Here is a 26,443-nt window from a genome sequence, read left to right as displayed (position 1 = left end):
ACAGTCTTACCTTTCCACGCTTCAACATCAAAAAAGACGAACAACCGAAAACCGCAAGAAAAGCGACGGAAGACAGCGAGATAGATCGAGATCGCGAGAGAGGCAGAAGATCACTCGATCAATTGAAGCATCATGGTCTCATCAAGGGCTGCCACCAGGCTACTGGCCTACCGGGCGCCGTCACCGCTGACCCCGGCGTATGCCTCATCCGTCGTCCGCGCATCAACGTCCTCCTTCTCAACCTCCGCCATTAGAGCTGCCACTCCCGCCGGGCCACCACCCTCAGGCTTCCGTCTTGCTCCTCCAAAGCGATGGGACCAGCAGGGCGAGACCTCTCTCGATAGCGCTACCAAGTACTTCCTCATGGCCGAGCTGTTTCGAGGCATGTACGTGGTACTGGAACAGTTCTTCAGACCTCCGTATGTACCGCCTTTATATATATACATGTCCAGATATTGTTATTCAACAATTTATGATTCAATTTCTGGTTATTAAGGAAGTTGGAAGTGCATACGGATAGGCAGGCTAACCATTGAGATAGATACACAATCTTCTACCCATTCGAGAAAGGTCCTATCTCCCCCCGCTTCCGTGGCGAGCACGCTCTCCGCAGATATCCCTCTGGAGAAGAACGATGCATTGCTTGCAAGCTCTGTGAGGCCATTTGTCCTGCGCAGGCCATCACCATCGAAGCTGAAGAACGTGTTGATGGAAGTCGACGAACTACCAGATATGATATTGATATGACCAAGTGCATCTACTGTGGATTCTGCCAGGAGAGCTGTCCTGTAGATGCCATCGTTGAATGTGAGTTGCATCCTTACTTTTAAAAGGTGATCGGATGATACTAATGCTTGTTACCAGCTCCCAATGCCGAGTATGCTACTGAAACCAGAGAAGAGCTGTTGTACAACAAAGAGAAACTACTGGCAAATGGTGACAAGTGGGAACCAGAACTCGCCGCTGCTGCCAGAGCAGACGCCCCTTACAGATAAAACATACATACATACCCTTGGACACATATCCTTCCTTTACCCTCTTTTCCCCGTTCCTTGATATCTCTCTGTAGTACTTGTACTAGTTTTTTTCCCTTTTTTCTTTTTGATTCCTGTAAAATGGATCCTCGGACTTGATCGTTAGAATGATCGGAAACAATCCAATTGAGCGTTGTGTATATCATCAAAATACTGGCGGAAGCTTCAAATTACTCCCTCTAGGGCGCTCGCTATCGATAGTTCTGATATTTGATCTTGTTATCAATATATATACCATATTTTTGATCCTCATGACCAGTATATCAACCGTATCGGAAACAAGTAAAAATTCATGTACAAAAATGATAACATTAGCCAAGCTAGCTAATTACACGAGGATGCACAGTTATCCGCAGAATCCAATCGATCAATTATCTTTTCCCTTTCCACAAACCACGCACTCTAACGCCATAATACAAAAGGTAAAGGCACGGCTCAGATGCTATGAAAAAAAGAACACGAAAGAAGAAGCGAAAGAAACAGGGAGGCCGTTATCTACTTCTTCTTAGACTTGAAGCCCCCTTCAAACCCAGGCCTGCCTTTCCCTTTGCTCTTGGCCACCTTCTTCCCACTCTTGACCCCCTTGTTCTCCTTTCGTTTCCGTAGGTTCTCATCTCTCTTCGACTGCCTAATTTCTTTCCCCTTAGCAACCCCATCTATTCTCTCTTTCCATTGCTTTTCACTTCGTTTCTTGAGCCCTTCTTTTCTATGCAGAGCTTTCTTAAGCAATGAAACGTCGTCCTTGACACGTTCTCCATGAGCTCTCTTTTTAGCGTTAAGCCACATATCCTTCTCCTCTATATCAGCGCGTTTCTCCTCGTCAAGGCTAGCAAGGCGAGCCTTTTTAGCCTCAGCTGCCTTGAGGGCGGTATTCGCATCCTGCGGTCCGCGCTTCTTAGCTGCATCTCGGAGGCCGGTCATGCTGGAATCCAGCTGTTGGCCATCAGCAAAGACCACTCGTCCAAAGGAGAAGTTATTGGGTATAGAGGCTATTGAGTCGGCCGGCGATGCAGGCGAGGACAGAAGGGAGCCCGGGTTCTGGGCAGAGAAACGTTTAGAGATGGCCTCATCTCGAAGTCGTTGCTCTTCTTCTTTGGCCTTTTGTCGTTGTTCCTTCTTCTGAGCACGGCGTGCCTCTTCACGCTGCCGTCGACCTTCAATAAGTTCCTGTCTATTCTTGGCGGGTTTCCCGTTGACACCGTCGGCATGACGGGCGGCACGAAGTTCGTCGATACGTTTTTGTAACCTTTCTCTTATTTGTTCAGGCGTACGCTGGGGTTTTCCGAGCTGTGGGGATGACTTGTTGTCGATAGTAGGGGCAGGGATGGTAGGCGGGACAATGGAAGAGACAGACGAGCTACCCGAGGGGGGGTTGGATGGGTCTGATGCATTGTTCGGTGAAGTGGGAGCAGTTGATTCATGGCCTGCCTGGCCCTGCAGTGCTTCAGAAGAGAATCCTTCCAGGGATATGTCTTCCATTTCGCCATCACTTTCAGCAGAATTCTTGATATTTTTCGCTGTGGATTTGGCGGGTTTCTGTACTGATGGCGACGGTTGTTCAGTTGTATCATCGACCTTTGATTTAGATGGCTTAGAAGACGCTTCTACGCTGGCCTGCTGCTCTCTCTTCGCAGCCTTTAGTGCCGCTATTTTCTCTTTTCGTTTCTCACGTTTCTCGGCTTGTTTCTTCTTCAACATCTCCTGCTTTGCCGCCTTTGCTTCACTCTTGGATTGTTGTTTGATATCTCCATCTTTGGCTTTGTGGTCTTCAGGGCTTGAAGTAGCAGTGGCCTTCTTCTGCTTCTTTGGCTTGGAGTCTCCCCGCTTAAGGCCTTCCCTCGGCTTCTCTGAACCTAGAGGTTCCTCCTCCGAATGTGAGCTATTCGCATCTTGAGTCTCATCTTTGTCTGTTTCTTCTCTTTTCCTCTTTCTGGCATTCTCATCCATCACATCCTTTGCCGATTTTGAGCTTTCAGGGTCTAGTTTGGCCCTCTTTGCGTCTCTGGCCTGTTCCTTGGTCTGCTTCTTCCGCTGCCATTGTTCCTATATTCAAGAACTCAAATATCAGCAATGACTTTCAAAAAAAAGGCCAGCGGCATTCATAATAATCTTCCGCTATCGAACAGAGCGGAACGTACACTGTTATCTTCTCCGTAGTAGTACTTTGCGGGAATCAGCGACAGCAAGCCATCAAACGCGCTCGCATGGCCTCGTAGGCGTTCCTAAACCGAGTATAATTTAGCAAGCGGAAGCGCCAAATGCCAAAAGGTATCTTACCTCTAAGCTATCCCCCATAACTGCAAGCAACAAGAAAAAGAAAATGCTCTATAATAACACCGTCCACGGCGTCGTCGACGGCTTGATGAAAATATTTCGAAATCTTGAACGGTGGGAAGAAATCTTGGCGTTTTCTCGTTTTCTGCCGTGGGGCTCCTTCACCGCCTTGGGTCCCAATAATAGCATTTTGATATCAGCTTCAACGACATCAACATTATTTGATATCAACAGCAGCATCAATAGAAGAAAGGGATATCAATAGCAGATGTCCTTGCTGAAGAAGTGCTTCATTGGCCACTGGCGATGGTGATAGCATTCTCCTTGTGATAGCATTGTTGACCAACAGCGTTTAGTCAGTAGATGACTGCTGGTGTTATACTACGACATGGCATGGCACACCCTCACTGAGCGCTTCTAAGAGACCGTCGGCCATCGTCAATGACAACACAGGCATACTTGGTACAAGTTACCTTCCACTTCAGGATGATAGTGTGTCTGATACACCTTTTTACATATATATTGGCAAATTAATGGGCAGAACAGGAGATAGGGAAACTCCCTCATACGGAGTACAGGGGACTGGCCACCACTGGCACTATTGACCAGGTACTGAACGATAATAAGATGCACACCTTCCTTCTACGGAATATGTATCAACGTGCTGACATCATTCGAAATTTCGATAATAATAATGATGTATGCGCGTTCCTGGTCCCTGGCGGCTAAAAGGATGCCGGATTCGGGTGTCTCGGCTGAACGCATAAAAAAACGGGGCATCCATCTATAAACAATTCACCGTTGGTAATATGTGCCAATTATTAAATAGTTCCAGAAATTCGTTTCGAGCTACCCCATATGGAGCCCAAAGCAACTTATAGACGTCGAAGGTTTTTGCATTTTTCGGCGTTATTACTATCAGACTCCGGCATTGCACTTCCGGCGGCGACAGAGAAAGCCGCCCGCACGGTGGTGGAGAATTTGGTCCAAGGCGATGGGAGGACGATAAGCTTCATAACAACGACATTATGGCTGCCTTCCCAAAATTCTACTTGCATCTCGACTCGAGTGTGCGCAATCATTGTTGTCCTTCAACAGCTGGGGATAGGGAAGCGAATATTAGCTAAGCATTCTGCATTGCGGCAGTGCCTGGATTTCGCATAACCAGCCACAATAGAGGCTTGGACAAGCAGTGGGGCTGAGCGATCAACTTGATACTGGCTGTGAGAGCTTCCCCCCCCCCCCCAGTTATCGCGCGTATATGCTAACTCCGTTCGAGTATGATGGTGCGCTAGACGGGAGGATTCGGATCGAGAACAGCGTTCTGAAAATGACTTGGCTGAAGCATGACGCTACGGAGGAGTTGAACTCCCAACACCACCATCTAGTTACTTCCTAACTACCGTTTTCACGAGACAAGAAACGCTCACCTGATACAGTCAGGAAACGACTTAACCATAGTCTGTGTTCACACCAAAAACAGAGAACTTGGGAAGGCGATCTTCGATATCCCTCTTGCTCGGGGTACAGAGTAGCATGTGGATAGGGTGAAGTGGGATCTTGCTCCCAAACCCTTGGAAAATAAACATCGAGGATGTTTTTTTGGAGAGCCCCCCGCCTTACACGGCTGAAACTCCGGCTTTTCCGAAATAGGCGAATATCCAGGAAGCATTCAGCTCGTCCAGCATCATGGAGGGACGGTCCATGCAAAGAAGCCGCTGGCAGCTTCGAGGAACGGACAGGAAATGGGAATGCACAGCGAACTCAGGTTGGAACAACCGCGCAGAAGTGAGCTTGGCGAGGCTTTGCCCGTCGTATCCCAGCTGAGCATGACGCGAGTGGGTATCAGGGCGGCGAATGAGGTTGGGCTGAGACGGATGATTACGGTGCGTGTGGCTGCAATCTGGGTGTGAGCAATGAGTACTCCGTAGAGGCGGGAAATTGCTGCGCATGCATGTCCCTTGCGCTCTGCGAAGAAGGCCAGCAACAGCAAGTTGCTGCGCATAGAGGAGGATCAGAAGTTAACTGAGGCACTCTAATAATAATAAACGGTACTAGTCCTACGTAAGGATGCACGCTGCCATGGGCTATGTCGATAATAGGCCTGAGCTGACTAGCGGGGTCTCGTCATCCGATTTTGATATACATATATAAAGCGGGGTCTTCCTCTTGCTGCCTTCATCCTTTCCATCACCATCACCATTCAACTACTTCACATTCCCAACCATCATCCGTCCATCACCATCTTCTAGACGACCAGTCGCCTCTACGAGAAGACCAACCACCAACAACTACCTCTATATTCTCACATAACCACATATCCAAAAGAAAGAAAAAACATGTCCGGCTACGACTACAACCAGCAGCAGGGCGGCTACGGCCAGCAGTCTTATGGCGGCCAGCAGGGCGGCTACGGTCAGCAGCAACAAGGCTACGGCCAGCAGCAGGGCTATGGCCAGGACCAGTATAACAACCAAGGACAGCAGTACCAGCAGGGCGGCTACGGTCAACAGCAGGGTGGCTACGACCAGAGTGGCTACAACCACCAGCAGCAGTCCTATGGACAGCAGGGCCAGGACTACAACCAAGGCCAACAACAGCATGGTTACGGCGGCCAGCCTCAGTACGGGTAAGTACCAGAGCAAGAGTCACAATTTACCCCGCCCCCGCCTCTCCTATAAGGCTGATGCTCACATAAAATTCGTATCAACAGTCAAGAACAGGGTGCTCCAGGCGGCGCTCAGGAGGGTGAGCGTGGAATCGGAGGTGCTCTTGCTGGCGCTGCCTCTGGTGGCTTCCTCGGAAGCAAAGCCAACCACGGCATCCTAGGAGCCATCGGAGGAGCCATCGCCGGCCACTTTGCCGAAGAGAAGCTCAAGAAGCACGGAGATGGCCACAACGGAGGCGGTCATGGAGGCAGCCATGGCGGCGGAAACCCTCTTGGTTCCATGTTCGGCGGCAAGCACTAAACTGCATAACTACCCCCCGTTTTACTTGACTTACCGTGGGTCTGAATCCGGAGGTAGATCTGATCAGGGCGGAGAGGAAGATGAAGCGATGCGGAGGAGGCAAAAACCACGCGAGCGGACACTTATGGCATGCCTTGTATATGACTCTCCTATGTGCAGATATAATTTGTCTAAATACTTTTTTGCGTTCTGATTGATTGATTTGATCAAAACGGTTGTTTTCCGTTCCCTGTTCGTATGACCCATGTTGATATCTGGCAGCCGTTCCAGCACAATACTTTGTCACTTTTTCCCCTGACACTTATGATATGACAACTGTATTTATTATTAATTCTTATGCATGTGTTTTACTCCAGAGATATTGACATGCCCCATAAACCCCTCCCTTGAATTAATATTAACCCCTAAGACCCCCAGAATCTGCCTGTGATTCGGAGATGACGGACAGGATGAACCATGGATAGAAGTTGAGCACCTCGATCCAGTCCGATATTCGGTATATCAAATCAGAATGCGCCGATGTAAAATGCCCCTTGGTACGGAGTACCTAATGGACTCTTCGCCAACCAGCAGCCCGATATCCAGCATTCATGGCTCATTGGAGATCTACACGGGGCGCCGGCATGCATGGTACCCATGTTTGACTTGTCTATTGCAGCCACACAGCGATATCTCCCGCCTGCAGCCCAGCGAAGCCGCCTCCCAAAGGCGCTCCCGGGAGATCAGAGAGCAATGCGAATCATCTTCTAGTTAGCCAAGTGGAGATTCTGCTTCTCCCAACGCCCTCGATCAAAAAAAAAAAAAAAAGGGCAGATTGATACGAGCCGATCCAGCCCTGTGGCGTTCAAACATCAAAGAAAATAGATATCGCATGAAGGAAGCGGGATAAAGCAGAAATTCGCCGATCCAGGGGTATTGCAATATATATTTTATTTTTTATTTTATTTTTTTTTTTTTTTTCCCTAGAGTTTAGTATGATCATCTTTCGAGCCGATATTACCGTCCCTTGCGCGAAAAAAAGAGCGGCGGAGGCCAAAATTGGACGCTGTGGACTGGTCGTATTTTGAGAAGAGAAATAAAGGCGTTGGCAGGATGGTTACTTTGGCAGGTAGCTGGAGTACAGAGCATTTGGCTGGCGACTTAAGGTGACACCTGGAGAAGTGTCATACAAGCTGACGGCGACGTTGCAGAAGCGCCGGGACGGACATGCCGGAGCCAGAGGCTGCAGGCTGCATGCTACATGTTGGCTGTACGCCGTACGCTGTACTCTTATGACCAGCGCAGAATTCCGGCGTACAGACATAGAATGCTTCTTCGGGGCTCTCTTGGGTCTGGACGTCATCTGTGCTCCGTCCAGGATCTGTTAATTTTTTGTCCCTTGGTGTCCCGTAAATAGCTCCCGGGATCAATTTGATAGACACTAGTTATATATAGAAAGGATGGACATCGCCTCAGAGGAAAAAAGGAACCCGAATTAGTCGTATTTTTTTCAGTGATGCCCAGCAAAAAAGAAATGGGTGGTATTGTACATCAACGGCCAGGGCCCATGAATAGAAAATAAGTATAAGTATATAAGGTGTAGCTCCCACGGAAACGCAGGCCAAATGGTCGAGAAAGGATAAGGGAAAAAAAAATAAAGAAAAAATAAAAAATAAAAATAAAGCAATGCGAGCAGACATTATATCATGCAACTGAACACCGTCCCAAACCTTCTAGTAGGTCACTGGCTCGTACATCTATACCCCCGGTGTCTTCGTCTTCTATGCCAAAGGCAATGAACAACACGTCATCACTGTAGCCATGGTATTTCTGGCCGTGCTTTTTCCAGCTTATGGAAGTGATGTAGAACATCTCAGTCTGGCTCCAGACTCGGGCTTCTTCGGGCGTCAGACCCGGCGGTTTCTTGCCCTCTCCAGCCTTGCCGCGGCCATGGATCCAGATGGGCTTTGATGATATCCCGTACAGCTCGAAGGGGGCACTCTGGCGGAAGAGCATGGCGTAGGGCTCATACACGCTGTGGAAGGAGTAGAAGCTCTTGTGCTGGAAGATGGTCAGCACAAAGGTGTTCTCTTCGTTGGGCTTGCACTTCGGATCTGTCCGGTTGCAGAGGGTGATGGCCAGCGAGTTTGTGGCCTGGTGGATGGACTCGAGCTTGGGCGGCAGACGAGGCATGTACCGCCGCAGACACCGGTTGTCCTGGGGGGCCACGGCGGGCGCGAGATCCGGTCCTACCGCACCCGTGTACTCTAGTTTTGCGAAGACTCGTCGGGGAGCCACGTCGTAGTGGGCGTACATCTGGCCATCCCTGTCCCAGAAGACGAACCAGTTCTTCTCGATGGCGCCGTACGCCGTCGGCCGTTGGATCTCCGTAGGCACGCGGAACTCGTTCTGGAAGAAGTGCTCGTACCCCCAGTCCATGAGCATGCGGAAGTCCTGCACCCACTGCCCGAAACAGGTGAAGACGGAGTTGGAGCCGTAGATGGCCAGCGGGAAGCGTGGCCCGTAGAAGACGCGGGCATCATGGGGCCCGATATTGAGGGCAAAGAAGGCCAGGTCGCCCGTACACTTGTTGCGGTCTCCTACGGTAGCGGCAATGGGCATGTTCATCGGCGGGCTGACGCACTCCAGGCGGCCGCTCGTCTTGAACATGGCGTTACACACGAGCTCAGCAAACCAGACGGTGTTCTTGATCGTGTCCCGGCGGTTCATATGCTGTGCTGAGATCACCCAGGTGTCGTTGAGCTGCGGATGGGGGATGATGCTGGGGTTCGTAGCCGGCAGCTCGCCGAACTTGATGCGAAAGAACCTGCGGTCCGGCGTCGACAGCGAGAAGACCTCGTGGTGTGTCTTCGCGACGTCGGACGCGGTCTTGGGCGAGGCGGCCGGCGATGGCTTGTTCTTCTTATTATCATTATTTTTGTCATTATTATCGTCAAAGGAGGGCAGCGAGCCCTTGAAGCTGTCTGTGAGCGACCATCCGGAGCGTGCGCTGCCAAAGTAGGTGGCGGCCACGAAGGCGAGCAGCAGGAACAGGGCCACCGGGATGAAGAGTCGCTTGAGCCCGCGGACTAGCATTGCCTATCGAGCACGTTAGGTCAGGTCAGGACGGCCGTTTTCCCCCTTTCACATCGTCGAGTCTCAGTCGAGGGAGAGAGATAGTAGGAGGTAGTAGTACTCTGTGCTTGTCGTCTGCTTTGTTTGTTCGGGCGGTTATACGGGGAGGCGCAGAGATATCAAAAAGCATCGCAACCCGCGGCGGCCCAGCGTGTGCAGCTCAACTGCCCGCGACCATCGCCCTACACGCAGCTTTTCTCCCTTGGAACGAGCAGAGTTTTTCTTTTTTTTTTTACTTCTTTGCTTCTTTCTCCCGTCTTTTACTCAGCAGAGGCCGTTACCCAGCTTACGTGGGATTCTCCATGTATATATTGGTGAATGGCCCGAGGAGTGGTTCGTGTCGCCTACCAAATTTCCCCAGGGCCAATTGGAGCGCCCCAACGCATGGAGAAAAGGGGTTGGCCAAGGGGGTTCCGCAGTGGACAGGGCAAGCCACGAGCAGGAGTCCCATCGGATTATAGTACGCACTGTATGTAAAGTATTATTATTATTGCTCGATGCCGATGAAGTTATGGGGCCTGGATCTGCTGTTGGTGGTGGGCGGGCGAGGGCGGGTGCAAAAAGCAAGGGGGCCCTCGGGATCCCTGCAAGCCTCTCTCGGACGTGTTACTCGATTTGATACATAATTTGCATGAGCCCCATGAAGACAAAGTTCATTTCCGTGATAGCGCCTGAAAATCTCTCTATATATACACAGGATGATACTGGATTCGTCACGCTATGAACATGTGAAACTGCTGCTGCTTCGTAAAAAGAAAAAAAAAAAGGAACCCAAAAAGACAACAGAATCTAATCAAACGGAAGGGGGGGCATAAACGGGCCTCCCAAAAAATTGCAAAGAGCGAGAAAGAGAGAGAGAGAAAGGAATCGATCACATAGCTTTGGCGGCAGGCGGCAATGTCTTGGAATAAGCCCACTGAGCGAACTTGACGCTGGGTCCGTCGAAAAGCTTAGTGACAATCTCCGCAAGCCAGAGGGTGAGCGGAAGGAGAATAAGTTGTGGAGCAAGGAATCCAACCTCAAGGCCCAGTGGGCCATTCGTGGGCAGAGGGAATCGATTGATCCATCCAGGGATGGTTTTGTGGTGCGCATCCTTCACCCAGCCCACTGCGGAATAGAGGCGGTCTCCCAGAATCCAGAGAACGGGCCCGTGGACGAGGTAGAGGGCGAAGGAGACGCGGCCGAGATACTGGTTGAATCTGAGCTCGAAGAAGCTCTGCAGAGGGCGGATGCGAGATATCGAGGAGACGAGGAAGACGGCCGCCCAGAAGAGGTAGAACCATTTGAAATCGAAAACCGCCTGGGGTTTCAGGTAGGAGAGCCAGTTCCAGCCAGGAGACTCCTTGAGCAGCGCAACGTCGAAGCTGTGGGACGGACAGCCGCCAAGGTACATGCTGATCACGAAGAGACTGTAGAAGAATGTCTCCTTGTAGGGTTGTAGGCGGTAGAAGAACCTGGGCAGGTTGTTGCTCTCCGCGAGCAGGTCGAGGTCAGACAGGTGCATGCCAGCAACGAACATGGCGCACAGTGCTCCGTCAGCAATGTACATGAAGTAGATGAAGAGGCCGATCTCGCACAGCAGGCGGGCGTTCCTCGAGGCCTTGGAGAAGGCCAGTAGCGCAGTGTAGATGACAATCGAGCCCTTGAACTCGACCGGAATCGACCACGCATGGAAGTTGTAATGGAACCAGGGCTCGCCGCCGGTTCGGTAGATAAAGCTGAAGTTCTTCATCTCGCAATACCACTTCCACACCTCGTCTTTGTAGCTCCCTTGCGGATCAGGAACCGCCGTTATCCCAAACATATGCCATATTGTCATGTATATGAAGGTCGTGGCCATGACCGGTAGGTAGAGTCGAAGCCATCGTCGAAATAGGGCGGAGGCCAGGGTATCTCCAAGCTTGAGATAGTCGCCTGCCTGTATCAAGCTCAGCGCTTTCACCGACAGCACATAGCCCGAAAGCACGAAGAAGACGCTGACCGCAAAATGGCCGCCGGAGAAGAAGGTCCGTATCCCAGGCAAGGCAATGAAGTGGTGCTTGCCTTTGTATCCGTATGCGTTCTCGAATATGGGATTCTGCGTTATCGCATCGTGAGCCCAGAGCTCGTGGTGGCCGAAATAAACGAGCAGGGCTGCGAATCCTCTCAAGCCATCGAGGTAGCTGGTCCGTCCCATCTGTTTCCGCCGGCCCTTCGTCGTCAGGATAGACGGTCGCACTATGTCAAGAAACCATCGCAATGCACCGGAAAGCCGAGACGGTTTCGACTCTGCCCCGGTGGGCTCCTGCCAGTACTGCTTCTCTAATATGTTCCCCGGTAGAGCTGACATCTTCAAATGCAGCCGGTGGTGTTCCTGGCTGTCCTTCGAGCTCCCTCAAGGGATGAAGATGGATAATAATAATAAATAAATTAGATATATGGAAAAAAAAAAAATTAAGAGAGCCGATAAATTTTCCTTCCTCCCTTCCGGACCTTCGATCCAGGCTTCGCCAGCTAAGGTTGATGTCGAACGGCGAAAAGGAATGGTGGAGGAGAGGCGGAGGAGGAGAATATCTTGATCAAGATCTGGGGTTAAAGCAAACCGAAAAACCCTTCCCCCCCCTTGGGTTCCCATCTATCATGCGGAGTTCGTACGGCTCAAAAAAAGATTAATTCGGTTGACGTATTTCGAGGAGCGAGCACATTCGGTTTCACACTGTCTGGAAGAAGCAACGAAGGCGAAAAAGCAACGAAAGGCCATCCAAATATCACAGGCAAAGTCCGCCAGGTGCCAAGGAGTGTCATATTCCAGTAAATCAGAGGGAGCTGGCCGGTACTTTAGGGGTTCACATGCCGAGTCGTTCCTGTTCCTCGCCCTCGTTGCCTGTCCATCTTTTTGCCCTCGCCCGCCCCTTGGCCCTGGTCTGGCTTTGCCCTGGCCCGAGAGGCAACAAGGTCTCCCCCGGAGCTTCCAGGAAAGGATGCCCGTATCCAATCCCTGGCGCGGTGGAGATTGGCTTCCTGATTTCTTTTTCGGCTTTGCCTGATCCACCCCTTTTTTTGACTTTTTTTGCCATCCAAAATTTTCAGTTAGTCTAATTGAGCTTATCCCGAGCCATACAAGCGGAAAATAATATCAACAGCTCCCTCGGCCATAAACCAAAAAAAACGGCAGTTTTCCCCCTTCTTTCGATCGGAAATCGACCGTGGATACCTTGACCGGAGGCGCTTACTTCGATTTTTTTCCTTGGTCCCCCAGGTCTTCTCAATTCCTCTGACCTGAACAACCTTCTTTCTCTCTTTTTCTCCTCCTTCTCCTTCTTCCTCCACCCCCCGCACATGGCAATCGCCGCTTCTCGTCTTTAAAAAATCATGATGAAGCCGCTTTCTCCTTTCCTGAACCGTACTCCTGTGAGTATTCGTTCAGCAATAGATCAAGCAATGGGGGCAGTCAAGACCATTGCACCCAAGTTTGGAGGCTTCCTGCCACGGCAGATGAGAAGAGCTCTGGTAGGATGCATCTCCTGTCTGGTCATCGTCATTTACCTTTCAGTTGCTGGTGCCTTCTCCGAGTCGAAAAGCGAATATTCTCACAGTCTCGCTGCCCCAACAATGGAAAAGTTTCCCCGCAAAATCTGGCAGACTTGGAAGGTTGACCCTCTGGATTTCGACAAACGAGACTTGGATACCGCAAAGAGCTGGGTATCTAAGAACCCCGAGTACCGATATGAAGTTTTGACCGACCACAACGACATGTACTATGTTGAAACGCACTTTGGCCCTGAAGGCTTCAACCGACCGGACATCGTCGATACCTACCGCCAGCTCACTGCTAAGATCATCAAGGCTGATTTGCTCAGATACCTCGTCATGTATGTTGATGGCGGTGTCTATACCGATATTGATGTCGAGGCAATCAGACCAATCAAGCGATTCATTCCGGAGCGGTACAACGAGAAGGACATCAACATGGTCATCAGTGTCGAGATCGATGAGCCAAGCTTCAGTGACCACGCCATCCTGGGCCAGAAATCGAAGTCCTTCTGTCAGTGGACGTTCATGTGCAAGCCCAAACTCCCCGTTATGATGAGACTTGTCGACAACATTCTCAAGTGGCTCAATGGTGTTGCAAAGAAACAAGGCAAACCTATATCAGAAATTGTCCTAGACTTTGACGAAGTTATCAGTGGCACTGGGCCGTCTGCCTTTACCAACGCAATCTTGCAAGAGATGAGCGAGAATGTTGGTGAGCCCGTCAAATGGGACACCTTCCATGATATGCATGAATCTAAGCTCGTAGGAGGCTTCCTTGTCCTCACCGTCGAAGCATTTGCCGCTGGACAGGGCCACTCTGACTCTGGGAACCACAATGCCCGAGCTGCTCTTGTCAAGCATCACTACCATGCATCTGAATGGCCAAAGAATCACCCACGATACAACCACCCTGTGTATGGTGAAGTTGAAAAGTGCAACTGGGATAGAGGTTGTGTCGAAGAATGGGATAAGAACACTGCCGCTTTCAAGGAACTCTCGCCCGAAGAACAAGCCAAGAAGATAGCTCTTGCAAAGCTCGAAGTTGACGCTCCTCCACCCAAGGTGCCTGAGGTCCCAACATGGAACCAGCCTCTACCAGGAGCGGTACAGCAGCCCAACGGACAACCCCAACCCCCTCAGGTCCCCCAGCAGGTACCAGTTGAAGGCCAGCCCATTATGCAAAACCCACCCCAGCAGCAGCCACAGCAGCCAGGCCAGCAGCTCCCGCAACCCCCAATGCAACCACAGCAGCCAGGCCAACAGGTACAGCAAGCACCGCCCACGCAACAGCAGCAACCCGGACAGCAAATCCCGCAAGCTCCACCACAGCAGCAACAGCCAGGGCAACAGTTGCAACCCCAGCCTGGACAGCAGCTACAACAGCCACCCACGCAGCAGCCACCAACGCAGCAGCAACCGGGCCAGCAGCAACCAGGGCAGCAATTCCAGCAACCACCACCACCACAGCAGCAGCAACCTGGTCAGGCGTTGCAACAGCCACCACCACCAACACAGCAGCAGCAACCGGGGCAGGCGTTGCAACAGCCACCACCACCAACACAGCAGCAGCAACCGGGGCAGGCATTGCAACAGCCACCACCACCAACACAGCAGCAGCAACCCGGACAAGCGTTGCAACAACCACCCCCGCCACAACAGCAGCAGCCCGGACAGCAACTGCAGCAACCTCCACCCCAGCAACAACAGCCTGGACAGCCATTGCAACAGCCACCACCACGCCAGCAACAACCCGGACAAGGCCCGCCTGAACAGCCCAAGGCACCTTCAGATAATGAACAACAACCTAAGACGCCCCAGCCTGATGCACCTGCATCTCCAGACGGACCAGAAAAGCTTGATGATAAAGACCTCAAGGAAATTGCGGATCTCAACGATGAGCTCAACAACCTCGAAGGCTCTGAGAAGAAAAAGCGCGACCCCAAAGCTGAGCCTTGAAGGGTTGCTGAGGTTGCGTGACAACATTCCATGGCTGCATGATATCGGAGTATCTTCATCCACCGCTTTTACCCCTATTTCTATTGGGTTCCTGTCGTCATGATAGGCATCATAAAGCCAATTGGGGGCGGAATATCGCCGGATGAGATAGATGTATATCCCCGCTCGTCTGAGTGGACGTGTGGTGTGGTAGCTGGCTTACACTTCCCAGCACGGCGCGGTACATGACACGCCCTTTATCAGCCTAAAGCAGTCCGAGTATATTCGAGAAGAACGGTGTTTGAACGGCGTTTATGGGTCATATCGAAGGGAAGCGCGTGATGAATATGGATACCTAAAGATTTCTGATTTCATTCCATTTCCTTTTGTCTTCCTTTCTTTTTTTTTTTTTTTTTTTTTTTTTCTGTCTTATTCTTAATATTCTGAACTCTGATAGCGGTTGGTTATGTCTTTATGCGGGGATTTATTAGCACGTTATAGACTATCATTGTCAGTTATCACGGCCTCCAATTTGAATGTGTTATAATGTTGAATATAACCTGTTAATAGCAAATGAATATTGGAGACGAGGGTCTCGTATTTGAACTTTCGCTCATTTCGTGGTTCAAGGACATATTTCCTGGGCTAACAATAAAGTAACCCTCATACCTGAGCTCTCTAGATGAACCTCACTGCGCAAGGGCATCGTCTTGCTCTGTAGAGCCTTTCAAGCCCGCTGCCCTCAGGTTTACTTGTCGTTAGAAGTTCCTTTTCAGATGTTCGAAATTCCGAAGCTAAAATAGGCTGCTTATGTAATCAGAAATTTCTCAAACTTCTCAAATGCTTTCTTCGCTCTCAAAAGAGCCGTTCTACCCCAGCGCAAGATCAGCCCAGCCCACAAACGACAGAGATGATATTAAGACGGTTCGCCATAAGGCAAGGTAAGTCTTTGCTCTTCAATTTAGTCCCTCAGCTGTCTCAATTGCCGGACTAACCACCGGATCTCTTGCAGCGCGCTCCTTTGCGCAGAACAGCCGTCAAAGACCCTTTCAGTCCCGATTTTTGTCCAGCCAAATTCCTACCGATACCATCCCTGTGGCTGAGTTAGAGGCAACTGAATCTGTACAGGCCAAAAGTGTCAACCCGGAAGAGACTGTTTCATCGGCATTGGCTCAGCACAGAGCCAGTGTAGTAACTAGTATGTGCGAATGAGGTTTCCGGTTGCAGCTTATCCTATTTATAGCGTTCTCCTGAAGGAAGAAGAAATCTTGAGCCAGTAAAAGATTGACTGACGTTCCTCCTATCTTGACAGAAAATAAATTCAACCGACTCGGGTCTGATATTAGAAACAATTACCGGCCTGAAGATCTAATCTCCAACCCTCCCAGAGCTTCTGATGTCACTCTCGAACTCCTTCTCGCCTCCCAGGCCCATATAGGACATTCAACTTCTCTCTGGAACCCCGGAAACTCGGGTTATATACATGGTATTCGAGAGGGAGTTCACATTATTTCTCTTGACGTAACTGCAGCTCATTTACGGCGAGCAGCCAAAATTGTCGAGGAAGTTGCTCGAGTCGGAGGTTTAATTCTATTCGTTGGCACGAGAAAGGGTCAGAAACGAGCAGTTGTGCGTGCTGCTGAACTAGCGCAGGGTTGCCATGTCTTTGATCGCTGGGTTCCAGGATCCCTCACCAACGCTATGCAGCTCCTGGGTAAATGCGAGGTTAAACTCGTTGATGCCCTTGATAGAACTGTGGATTATCCCGGGTTTCAGAGTGTTGATATCGAAAGATGCCCATTGAGACCGGATTTGGTGGTTTGTTTCAACCCCCTTGAAAATAAGCCTTTGCTCCAGGAATGTGCTACCATGAATATTCCCACCATCGGAGTTATCGATACCGACGCAGATCCCACCCGAGTCACCTATCCTATACCCGCAAATGATGACAGTCCCAGATGCATAAGTGTTATTGCAGGTGTCCTAGGAAGGGCTGGAGAAAGAGGGCAGCAAGTGCGGTTGAAACAGTCAGCTACTGGAGATTTACCTTATACACCTATCAGACTTGGTATCTCAGAAAACAAGGAGTCTTAGGCTACCGGTTTTGCTCCTCCTTCGAAGATTTCACCCGGTTCAAAGGCTCATGCTATGAATTTCAAAGTTAGCAATGTACAATACTATAACTTTTTCTTATTGTGTATTAACTATGGTACTGTCGGTTATTCAGCTAATCTGGGGGCCATGTGTTTCTTCTTCTGTTCTGTCCTGTTGGCCTCGAGTATCGGAACGTCGGGAAGCCATTTCCTTGGGTTTTATATTTTGACTTTAAACAAACAGATAAACAAACAGAACCAGCAGATGTTGCCATGTCACCTACCATCAAACCATAATAACTCAGAAAGCTGGTTGAATACAGCCACTGCAGCTGCAACCCATGGGTACATATGGGCAACGACGTCATACTACCTTCTACCTTCTGAAAATTCCATATCCTTAAAATAAGCAAGAGTATTCTAGGGTGTTCAATATTGGAAGTTACCTCCACCACATAAACAAGAAATCTCAAATCTCAACTGAATAATTTTCCTCCGATTATCGATTGTGTTATATCCGGCCCATTATACTCGGCTTTCATGATGGAACTGGGCTTCGGTGATCAAGATCTTATCTACGAAGAAGAGGCTAAAAGGCTAGCTAAATCAGCTCCAGTGCCCCGGTCTATGTGCCTGTCATGTAGCAAGCTTGTCGCAGAATATCCCATGCTAGAGTGTTCTCAGGCTCATCCATCAACAAAATGCTTCCAATGTGTCAAAGCCAACAAGTCGTGCCATACTATTCCACCACAGTTCCGAGGTGATCTCGAACGTATTCAGGCTTTTGCACGAGAAATCCATGTTAGACCGTCGCAAAAAGCAACCGAACAGCTTCAAGAAATTACTCGGAAATATGTTGCGCGTATCGAAGCATACGAGCTTAAGGAGCCTACGTTAGAGGTGTATGCACCGTATCCAGTACCCCGATCAATCCCACTTCCCATCCCGATCGACTCCCCGGTCAAGGCTGTAAACCCCATGAACTCATCAGTTTCTACAGAAGATGGGTTAGCCTCGAAGGCTCGCGATCTTCAGCAGGTCAACCACATGCTGAATAAAATAATGGAGCTTGTATCGCGAAACATAGACTTACCCTTGGAGAATGGAAATATTGAGAAGAATTCAGAATCTACTTGGCTACACGTTAACCAGGGAACCATACACGGGAATAATGTTAATGAAGCTCCAAAACAACGTCATTGATGACCTGCGTTCGATCACTGTATGGTTGGTTCTATTACCCATTATACAAACGCAATCCTATTGATTTACTCCCTATACCATCACTATCATGTCAAGCATGCTACAAAGGAGACTCAGCCCGAGCTTAAGGTAAGAAAATACACTTGAAAATCTTGGTAACTTTTTCATGAATTACATGGGCTAGTAGTATGGGCTAGTAGTTATCATTTCAAATTTTGGCTAACTAAGCTCATTCAGTAACTACCTGGCAGGTCAAAGCGAGACAGCAATTTCCATGTATCAAATCGTCCTGTATCCGGGGACCTTCCTCGAACTGCAGAGGCCTGAAACGGGCAGTTATTTTTCGATTACATGTCGATTTTGTATACATTCGGTGTTTTCTGGCTCATAGAGGCTTGTTGCCTTAGCTCCAAGGGTTGATGGCGTGTGTATTGACCACATTATTCGAAAATTACATTACTTTACTCATTCCCTCTGAACATTAAGTTACGTCGGCCGAAACCACAGTGCAAAAAATGGCGTATGCTACCAAAAACAATTGATCATCGAGAGAATGTGAAGCTCTTCTACACTCCATGCAAAAAGAATAGACTAATTAATTTAGCTACTTATTGGGCGATGAATTAAAGTTGGTTAACTTTCCACGTTTTTGCCAACCTTATTTTAAGTTTAGCAGCTCGAAGATTGCCAAGACTGGATTATGCACAGCGCTCTGGGACAGGTGATTGTCCGTGAACGTACGCAGCTTTTGCAAAAAACTCTACTGTTACATCTAAATCCATTTCTATTGTATGGCTCAGAAAGATTTTATTCTAGCACGATATCACCAAGTTTCGTTGCCTCAAGGTGGCATATACCTCACCTATGCGCTGGCAGTAATCACGTAAGAGATGGCATGGTTGAAAGAAACAATCAATATTTATAAATCAGGTCTATAGGCTATCCCTGTAGTTAAAAAACGAAAAATACACATATCCGGTCAAAAACAGAGCATTGAGACAAGTGTAGCCATACAGAATAGCGTCCAAATGCACAAACACGTCTACCTATCATATGTAGAGATACATAAATAAATCTAGAAGGGTATATGGGATAATATCCAGCAATTCTAGTTGCACACTTGTTGAAAACGTAAAGGGAATTCTCCCCGCCCAAGATAGTAGAGAAAAACAGGTAAAACAATAACAGGATGCATTCATTATCCCAAGGCTCTCTTGGTGAGTTCGAAACTATAAGATGCAAGTTAGCTTCAAGGTCACTAGCGGTAGAATCTGAAGGGAGAAAAGGAAACATACGCTGCGAAAGTGCCAGCCGACACGGGTGCAGCTCTAAGCAGTGTTGGAGCAATGCCTTTAACAAACCCTCTCATCCCCTCCTGGGCGAGCGTCTGTCTAAAGCAGTCTCTCATGTTTTTGTATCTCTGTTGTTCTCCAAAACCGTCACTCTGCATTTTACTCTTGACCACATCGAATGGATAACTTGAAAGCCAGAGCATTTCACCAGCCAAACCACCATATCCTGCTATTTTATAAGCAGGAATATCCTCACGCTTGGTATTTGTTCGCCTGGCTTCCCAGTCCATCATGTACTCGAAGGAAAGGAACCAAGTTCCATACGCTTGCGCTTCACGAAGAATTGTAACCGCCTCTCCACGGTAAAGGCCATTGAACAGTCCTCCTTGAGATGACAATTTCTTTATACAGTCCAGAGGCCCACTATAAAGTCTCCCTTCTCCATGAGGTTGGGTTTGGAGTCTGATACGGACGTGCTCAATCGGGCCAGAAATCACTGAATTGACAATTCCTGCAAAAGCACCAGACAAGTAATACTGAGAGTAAGATAGATGAGGATCCTTTGACCCTTTCTGGGTATTCATTCTTTCGAAATAACGACGGGCTTCATGGAATGCTCCAAATTGAACGCTTACCTGTACGAAGAGAAAAATATCAAGTTAGGTAGATGTAGTAATCAGAATTCACGGCCTATGCTGAGGGGAAACATACGCAGGCGCCGATACCAATCAATGGGGTCAAGGTCCCTTTGTAGAATGCGAGAGGGCCCTCCTTTGCAAATATCTTTGTAGCACAGTCCAGGGCATTAGAATAGTGCGTCGTAGTTTGCAACCGAACTTTGACAATATCTTGGTAATGATGATTTAGCCAGTGCTATTACGGCCAAGCTTTCTCGTACTTACCGAAGGGCTGTCCTATAAACTCTGTCAGTAACATGGTCCGATGAATTCGACAGGATAAAATACAAACCAAGAAGAACCTGTGCAATTCCTCCAACAGCACCTGATGTCAGATCTTTGATGGTCTGCATCGGGTCCTCCATTTCTCTTTTGTGTTCAGAAGCCATTGTTGCCGTGTTTCACCGATAGCCGAAGACGCCGGGGAGGGGAAGGAGATGGAGCAAGCGGTGTGAGGTAGAAATAAGCGGCCGTCTATCTGGTTAGCAGCAAATCAATACAAACAATAGAGGAAACACGCTGCTATTACACAATTGAACGTACCCTGAAGATATTTTCGGCCAACGACAAAAAATAATCACTTGACGGGGAAAAGCTGAACGATAACGAATTAGAAAGGACGAAAGGAGTAATCCGAATGGCGGGATAATATTACATAATCCGGGTTATCAATTGCGCGATAAGGCACTAGATTATATAAGCAACCTTAAACCTAATCGGAGCTTATTCGGGCCGATAAAAGTCTTGGCATTTAACATCCATGGAACTTTCATAGAAAGTTTTGGTCTTTTTGTGAGAGTCGATCGATGGAATAGATTGAACGTTCAGGCATTGCAGACAAGAATGCGACACTGAAAGCATGCGCAGACACTCAATTTTGAAGGTGGGAACTGGACTGAAAGTCCTACACTTTATGGTGACACTACTGACGGAAATAATTGTTTTCTAGGGCATTCGGTGTCATTACTGCTGCTCTCCACGCCGGTTCCCCGTGAAGCCCGTCGGCAACCATAAGCTATCCGCACAACAATTGCGACAATTGAGCTCGAGCTCTAATACTGTAAATGGATCTGATAATAATAATAACAGCAATAAGACTCAACATTCCAATCCAACGTTCGGGCGTGGATGGGGTACACCCGCGTTTGGAGGTCAGGTGTCTTGTACACCCGCGGAGTTGAAACAGCGAGAGGCTTTGCTAGCTTCGCAAGTTTCTCAGAAACAATCGCATTCTACTGCAGAAAGTGAGACGAAGGTAAGTTCAATTTATGTCGCATTTCTGGGTTTAGTGTCGAAGTTGTCTATTTAGCTAATGTGTTCTGTTGCCATAGAACGGAAACACATCAAGGGAACAGCACGCTACATGGATTTGTGCTCAATGTCAAAAGGCCAATCCAGTCAAATCTGTATCTTGTCCTGACTGCAACTGGAAACCTAGCCGAGCCTACCTTACTTCGTCAAGATCACGACCTACCCAGCCGAAACCGTCTTCTCCTAAAACTTCACCCGGTAACGGGCAAACATCTAGCGACACCAGAAACGAAAAACAAAGCAAGTTTACAATTACAAGGAGTTGGGCCCCTGAGCAATCCCTATACAGGTCCGCTAGAGGTAGGCAACAACCGCAATCTACCGGGCAGTCATCGCGAGATTCAAGGTTGGGGGCATCTGGCGCATTGTCCAGGACCAGTGGAAACACAGATACGGATCACCAGGAATCTTGGCAGGAGACCGGGTTTAGAAGTATCTCACGGAAACCGCGCAGCAGTTTGGACTCTCAAAAACAAGACTCAAGTGTCAGTGGCTCATGGCAGCTATCAGGATTTAGAAGCCTCCCTCCACAATCTGAACAAATTCGGTCGTCAGATTTACCATCAGAATCCGAGGCGCCTCCTGTTAGATCCAAGCCTCGGAGAGATGAATTGGATTCTGGTAACTATACCAACGAAGATTACGTCGGTCGACAGTCCTCACGGGCCGTTCGTGGGAGAGCCAGAGATTTTACCCCGTCGTACGAAGACGCTGATAAAGAATTTTCCTCCAAACCTCGAAAACAGAAAGGTAGGCGTGCCACCACAGAGGATGATCTGGACGAGCCTCCAATACGGTCAAACCGTCGTGGTGCGAGCCGCGGACGGGATCTAGATATAATGGATCGTGATCTGGAATATGGGGTTGGCCGACCCAAGCGAAAAGACAAAAAAGATAAGAAGAAAGCAGCCCAGCGAGCACAGGAGCAGTCTGGTCCAACACCGATAGTGCTTCCAGATTTTATCAGCGTTGGAAATCTTGCAGATGCAATTAATGTCCGCCGCACTCAATTTATCAAAAGCCTAGAGAGCCTCGGATTTGATGATGTTACAAATGACCATGTTCTAGACTCAGAAACCGCTGGATTAATTGTCACTGAATTCAATTTTGAACCCGTGGCTGAGTCTAACGATATAGACCTGGTTGCGGCTCCGAGACCTGACGATACGTCCAATCTACCCGCAAGGCCACCCGTAGTTACAATCATGGGACACGTTGATCATGGAAAGACCACCCTTCTGGATTATCTTCGAAAGTCTTCCGTTGTTGCAACCGAACATGGAGGAATAACGCAACACATTGGTGCATTTTCGGTTACCATGCCATCTGGAAAACAAATTACCTTCCTTGATACCCCTGGACACGCTGCTTTCCTGGAAATGCGAAAACGAGGAGCGGATGTTACCGACATCGTAATTTTGGTTGTTGCCGCTGATGACAGCGTCAAGCCCCAAACAATTGAAGCTATAAAGCATGCAAAGGGCGCTGATGTTCCAATCATTGTTGCAATTAACAAAATCGACAAAGAAGACATCAATATTGACCGAGTCAAGCAAGACTTAGCTCGTCATAATGTCAGTGTCGAGGATTATGGCGGCGATGTCCAGGCAATCGGAGTCAGTGGGAAAACTGGCCAAGGAATGTTGAAATTAGAAGAGGCTGTCATTACGCTATCCGAGATGTTGGACCTTCGAGCTGATAAGGAATGCAACTTTGAAGGCTGGATCATCGAAGCATCCACTAAACGAGCAGGCCGGGCAGCAACTGTTCTAGTACGACAGGGAACGCTCCGCCCGGGTGATGTGATTGTCGCCGGAACTTCATGGGCTAAGGTTCGAACTCTGCGTAATGAAGCTGGTATTCAGGTTGCGGAGGCCCTTCCAGGAACACCCGTAGAAGTCGATGGCTGGAGGGATCAGCCAGTTGCTGGATTCGAAGTACTCCAAGCTCCAGATGAGCAACGTGCAAAGGATGTTGTTGCATTCAGAACTGAAAAAGAAGAAGTACAACGACTGGGTGGTGATGTGGAAGCCATCAACCAAACCCGTCGTGAGACGCGTGAGAGACGGCAGCTTCAGGCTGCTCTAGAAGAGAATGGTGACACATCTACTGATGCTGCCGACAAGGGCGGTCCTCAACCTATTCCATTTATTGTCAAGGCTGATGTCTCTGGTTCCGCGGAGGCCATAGTAAACGCTATGTCTGCTGTGGGAAACAATGAAGTTTTCGCGAAAATCTTGCGATTCAGCGTTGGAAAGATCGGAGAATCAGATATTAGACATGCTTCTGCTGCTAATGCTGCTGTTATCTCCTTCAACCAGTCTGTTGATCCCGACATTATGAAATTTGCTGTGGCAGAAGAAGTTGATGTCCTGAACCACAACATTATCTATGAATTGATTGATGATGTGAAGATGAGACTGAGTGAGCATCTTCCCCCAACCGTCACTCAACGTGTTTCAGGAGAAGCAGAAATTGGTGAAATCTTCGAAATCAAGCTCAAAGGGAAGAAGACCACCTTTGTTGCTGGATGCAAAGTCAGTAACGGCGTCATCAATCGATCTCACAACGTCAGGGTTTTGAGAGGGAAGAATATTATTTATGATGGTATGCTTTCCCATACGTCTCTTATTACTCTCTAACTCTGTAATTGCCTACTAACCAACTCCGCTCCAGGAACCCTTTCATCTCTGAAGAATGTCAAAAAGGATGTGACTGAGATGCGAAAAGGCACAGAGTGTGGCATGGCATTCGAAGGGTGGGCTGACTTTGCTGTTGGCGATGAAATCCAGACATATGAAGTGGTTCGTGAAAAGCGTCTCCTTGACTAGAGGCAATTAACTCGGTGTTGAAAGTGTGGAGGTACCCATTTTCCATTTATCTCATGTATAACAATATTTTATAGACGGATTCTTTCAGGCTGCAGGTGGGAGCATGTTGTAGCCCACCCCATTCCCCCCAATTCCCCATTGATAGACCTTATTCTTCGAGATCTTGTATTATATTACCCCTATCATGTCACCCTTTCTAATGCTCTGCACTCATCGTGGTATGATCAAATTCCATCGCCACCCTTGACTGTTATTTGTCAAACTCAGGAATCGTATGTATCCAGCCTACTCGGGACGATATCGTTTCATGGCTACTGTGCTTAACATTTTTCTGTTTTCCTCCTTGAATATCGAAATCACAAACATCAACCTTGTGGTATGTAAAACAACAACACGGATCTCATAGCAAACACACACGTAAACGTAAACAAGCATTCAGACCATTAGTACATCAGGCTAGATCAACTTCTTTTGCCTTTTTGTTTCCTTTCTCTTTCGGGCCAGCTCCTTTGCCCTTTTTCGCCTTGCTGATACCGGCGCCTGTTTTGTCACTTGTTCCTTTCTTTTCGCCTGTCTTGGCTTTGGACGCTCCAATGGGGCGGGTCGGTGTCTAATGCGTAGACTTCAAATTAGCCACCATATCTCTCTTTTGTGTTCTTTCTCTCTCTCTCTCTCGCTTTGGAGGGGTTGTGTGCTTCATAACAAGGAGTCCTACCTTTGTAGGGAGGTAGAATGTGCCTTATATTAGAAAATCTGTGAAACGTACCTGTTTCTTAGGACCACTACCTCGATTGTTGTTCGCAGGGCCTGTTGACTTTAATATACCGGGCTTTGGGACAGTAAAGATGGCTGGTGTACGGACTTGTCTTGGACCACTGATTTGTACACCGAATGCCGTGACCACTGAATCGTCAGAATAAGATGAGTCAAAATAGTCCTCATCGTCTAGTGGATCATTCACCACAAAATCTGTTGCTTGCGCTGCATAGTCGCAGTCATCTTCGTCTTCTGTTTCATCCATGTGATCGACGGTGAGGCTCTTTTTCTGAACAGGGGTTGTATTGGGGGTGGGATAAGTTGAGCATGAAGGTGGGCTAGAGGGATGAAAGGAAGGCTCTTCATGATGAGGACTCTCGACATCGGTCGGCTCAACGTTAACAAGCTCCTTGTTAATTGATGAAAAAGATGGGGCTGTGGTTGGATCAGATGTAGCACAGCCAGGATTATCATTCGGAAGGTCTTCTTCGCTTTCTGCAGCGTCTGAGGCTTCGGACTCCTCACTGGATATGGATGTAAGGGAGTCAACGGTAGTAGTGCCTTCGAGATCATGGAGGAGGGACATCTTGGGCTTCAACTGGGTGATTGATGAGTCTGGCAGGCTATGGAGGAACTGCTGGCCAAACCAGTAGATGTCGAATGTGTTGGTATGCAAGACCTGACGAGTTTAGCTACCTGTTAGCTGTGCAATATGAGCTAGTATTGATTCATACTCACCATCGAGTAGAAGATGATCCGGAAAGTAGTAGGGAACTCTGAATTGTCGATTCCCTCCAAGATCTGGAGCTCAATTTTCTTTCTCGAGATCCTATGGATCTCGTTCTTTGCAACCATGCGCTTGATAGTTTCATTTGCATGGTTTAGATAGATCTCCGTGAACATATCAACCTTGGAGACAACCATTAGTTAGTTTCGCGAGAATTGAGTAGAAGAGGTCAGTCAAAAGTGTTTCGTACCTTTCGAGTAGAAGAAGACATGTTTCTTGGTCTGCTTCAGGAGAAAACTTGCTGGCAGAGGGGACTGAAAGTAGAGAAAGTTGTAAATCTATCAGGAACGGCGGTATTGGTGCTGTCAACACTGTATGCTGCTTGTCGGTGGTGTGCCAGAAGAACTGCTGTCAAGGATAAGAGAATTGAAATCGAAGGTAGCGAAAGCCTTATTTATAGAAGATACGGAGTCCTGTGGCTGGGGCTGACTCCGCCAAATCTGGAGGACAGCTGTATAGGCACAATAGCGTTCAGCAGGAAGAAAGAGATAGAAAGAGCCATTTAATAGGCACGTGAGAAGCTAACAACACAAGATGGTATTGATTTCATCAACACAGAAGGGATGGTGATTGAGACAGTCAGGCCTCGTAAGCAAAATATCACGTCTGGGCCATTGAAGCGAAATTTTTAACTTCATATTCATGAAGTAGTAT

At 48.5% G+C, this 26,443-nt stretch overlaps 11 protein-coding genes across 11 annotated transcripts; 6 read left to right on the top strand and 5 right to left on the bottom strand.

Annotated features, from left to right (window-relative positions):
• Positions 1-132: 132 nt before the first annotated feature.
• On the top strand, positions 133-995 carry ARB_01245 (uncharacterized protein; the record flags this gene model as incomplete). Its single annotated transcript, XM_003012586.1, has 3 exons — positions 133-386; positions 542-807; positions 865-995. The coding sequence occupies 3 exons, from the start codon at positions 133-135 to the stop codon at positions 993-995; spliced, it is 651 nt and encodes a 216-aa protein (XP_003012632.1).
• Positions 996-1,529: 534 nt separating this feature from the next.
• On the bottom strand, positions 1,530-3,548 carry ARB_01244 (uncharacterized protein; the record flags this gene model as incomplete). The annotated part of the gene is made up of 3 exons (XM_003012585.1): positions 1,530-3,077; positions 3,173-3,256; positions 3,372-3,548. The coding sequence occupies 3 exons, from the start codon at positions 3,546-3,548 to the stop codon at positions 1,530-1,532; spliced, it is 1,809 nt and encodes a 602-aa protein (XP_003012631.1).
• A 2,099-nt stretch (positions 3,549-5,647) lies between these two features.
• On the top strand, positions 5,648-6,277 carry ARB_01243 (uncharacterized protein; the record flags this gene model as incomplete). The annotated part of the gene is made up of 2 exons (XM_003012584.1): positions 5,648-5,937; positions 6,022-6,277. 2 exons carry the CDS (start codon positions 5,648-5,650, stop codon positions 6,275-6,277), a joined length of 546 nt encoding a protein of 181 aa, XP_003012630.1.
• A 1,683-nt stretch (positions 6,278-7,960) lies between these two features.
• On the bottom strand, positions 7,961-9,352 carry ARB_01242 (uncharacterized protein; the record flags this gene model as incomplete). The annotated part of the gene is made up of 1 exon (XM_003012583.1): positions 7,961-9,352. One exon carries the CDS (start codon positions 9,350-9,352, stop codon positions 7,961-7,963), a length of 1,392 nt encoding a protein of 463 aa, XP_003012629.1.
• A 910-nt stretch (positions 9,353-10,262) lies between these two features.
• ARB_01241 (acyltransferase, putative) lies at positions 10,263-11,720 on the bottom strand (the record flags this gene model as incomplete). Its single annotated transcript, XM_003012582.1, has 1 exon — positions 10,263-11,720. The coding sequence occupies one exon, from the start codon at positions 11,718-11,720 to the stop codon at positions 10,263-10,265; it is 1,458 nt and encodes a 485-aa protein (XP_003012628.1).
• Positions 11,721-12,742: 1,022 nt separating this feature from the next.
• ARB_01240 (cell surface protein, putative) lies at positions 12,743-14,860 on the top strand (the record flags this gene model as incomplete). The annotated part of the gene is made up of 1 exon (XM_003012581.1): positions 12,743-14,860. One exon carries the CDS (start codon positions 12,743-12,745, stop codon positions 14,858-14,860), a length of 2,118 nt encoding a protein of 705 aa, XP_003012627.1.
• Positions 14,861-15,679: 819 nt separating this feature from the next.
• Positions 15,680-16,933, top strand: ARB_01239 (uncharacterized protein; the record flags this gene model as incomplete). Its single annotated transcript, XM_003012580.1, has 3 exons — positions 15,680-15,780; positions 15,910-16,037; positions 16,152-16,933. The coding sequence occupies 3 exons, from the start codon at positions 15,680-15,682 to the stop codon at positions 16,931-16,933; spliced, it is 1,011 nt and encodes a 336-aa protein (XP_003012626.1).
• Positions 16,934-17,475: 542 nt separating this feature from the next.
• Positions 17,476-18,135, top strand: ARB_01238 (uncharacterized protein; the record flags this gene model as incomplete). Its single annotated transcript, XM_003012579.1, has 1 exon — positions 17,476-18,135. One exon carries the CDS (start codon positions 17,476-17,478, stop codon positions 18,133-18,135), a length of 660 nt encoding a protein of 219 aa, XP_003012625.1.
• A 1,258-nt stretch (positions 18,136-19,393) lies between these two features.
• Positions 19,394-20,493, bottom strand: ARB_01237 (mitochondrial carrier protein, putative; the record flags this gene model as incomplete). Its single annotated transcript, XM_003012578.1, has 3 exons — positions 19,394-20,062; positions 20,139-20,275; positions 20,397-20,493. 3 exons carry the CDS (start codon positions 20,491-20,493, stop codon positions 19,394-19,396), a joined length of 903 nt encoding a protein of 300 aa, XP_003012624.1.
• A 739-nt stretch (positions 20,494-21,232) lies between these two features.
• ARB_01236 (uncharacterized protein) lies at positions 21,233-24,246 on the top strand (the record flags this gene model as incomplete). Its single annotated transcript, XM_003012577.1, has 4 exons — positions 21,233-21,348; positions 21,394-21,715; positions 21,820-24,022; positions 24,092-24,246. The coding sequence occupies 4 exons, from the start codon at positions 21,233-21,235 to the stop codon at positions 24,244-24,246; spliced, it is 2,796 nt and encodes a 931-aa protein (XP_003012623.1).
• A 451-nt stretch (positions 24,247-24,697) lies between these two features.
• ARB_01235 (uncharacterized protein) lies at positions 24,698-25,926 on the bottom strand (the record flags this gene model as incomplete). The annotated part of the gene is made up of 3 exons (XM_003012576.1): positions 24,698-24,856; positions 25,013-25,681; positions 25,741-25,926. 3 exons carry the CDS (start codon positions 25,924-25,926, stop codon positions 24,698-24,700), a joined length of 1,014 nt encoding a protein of 337 aa, XP_003012622.1.
• Between the last annotated feature and the right edge of the window lie 517 nt (positions 25,927-26,443).

The sequence above is a fragment of the Trichophyton benhamiae genome, assembly GCF_000151125.1.
Source record: "Trichophyton benhamiae CBS 112371 chromosome Unknown Abenha-F-W-21b08.fp109, whole genome shotgun sequence".
NCBI lineage: Eukaryota > Fungi > Ascomycota > Eurotiomycetes > Onygenales > Arthrodermataceae > Trichophyton > Trichophyton benhamiae.
The sequence above is the reverse complement of the archived record's forward strand: the minus strand, read 5'-3'. Positions and strand labels throughout refer to the sequence as shown.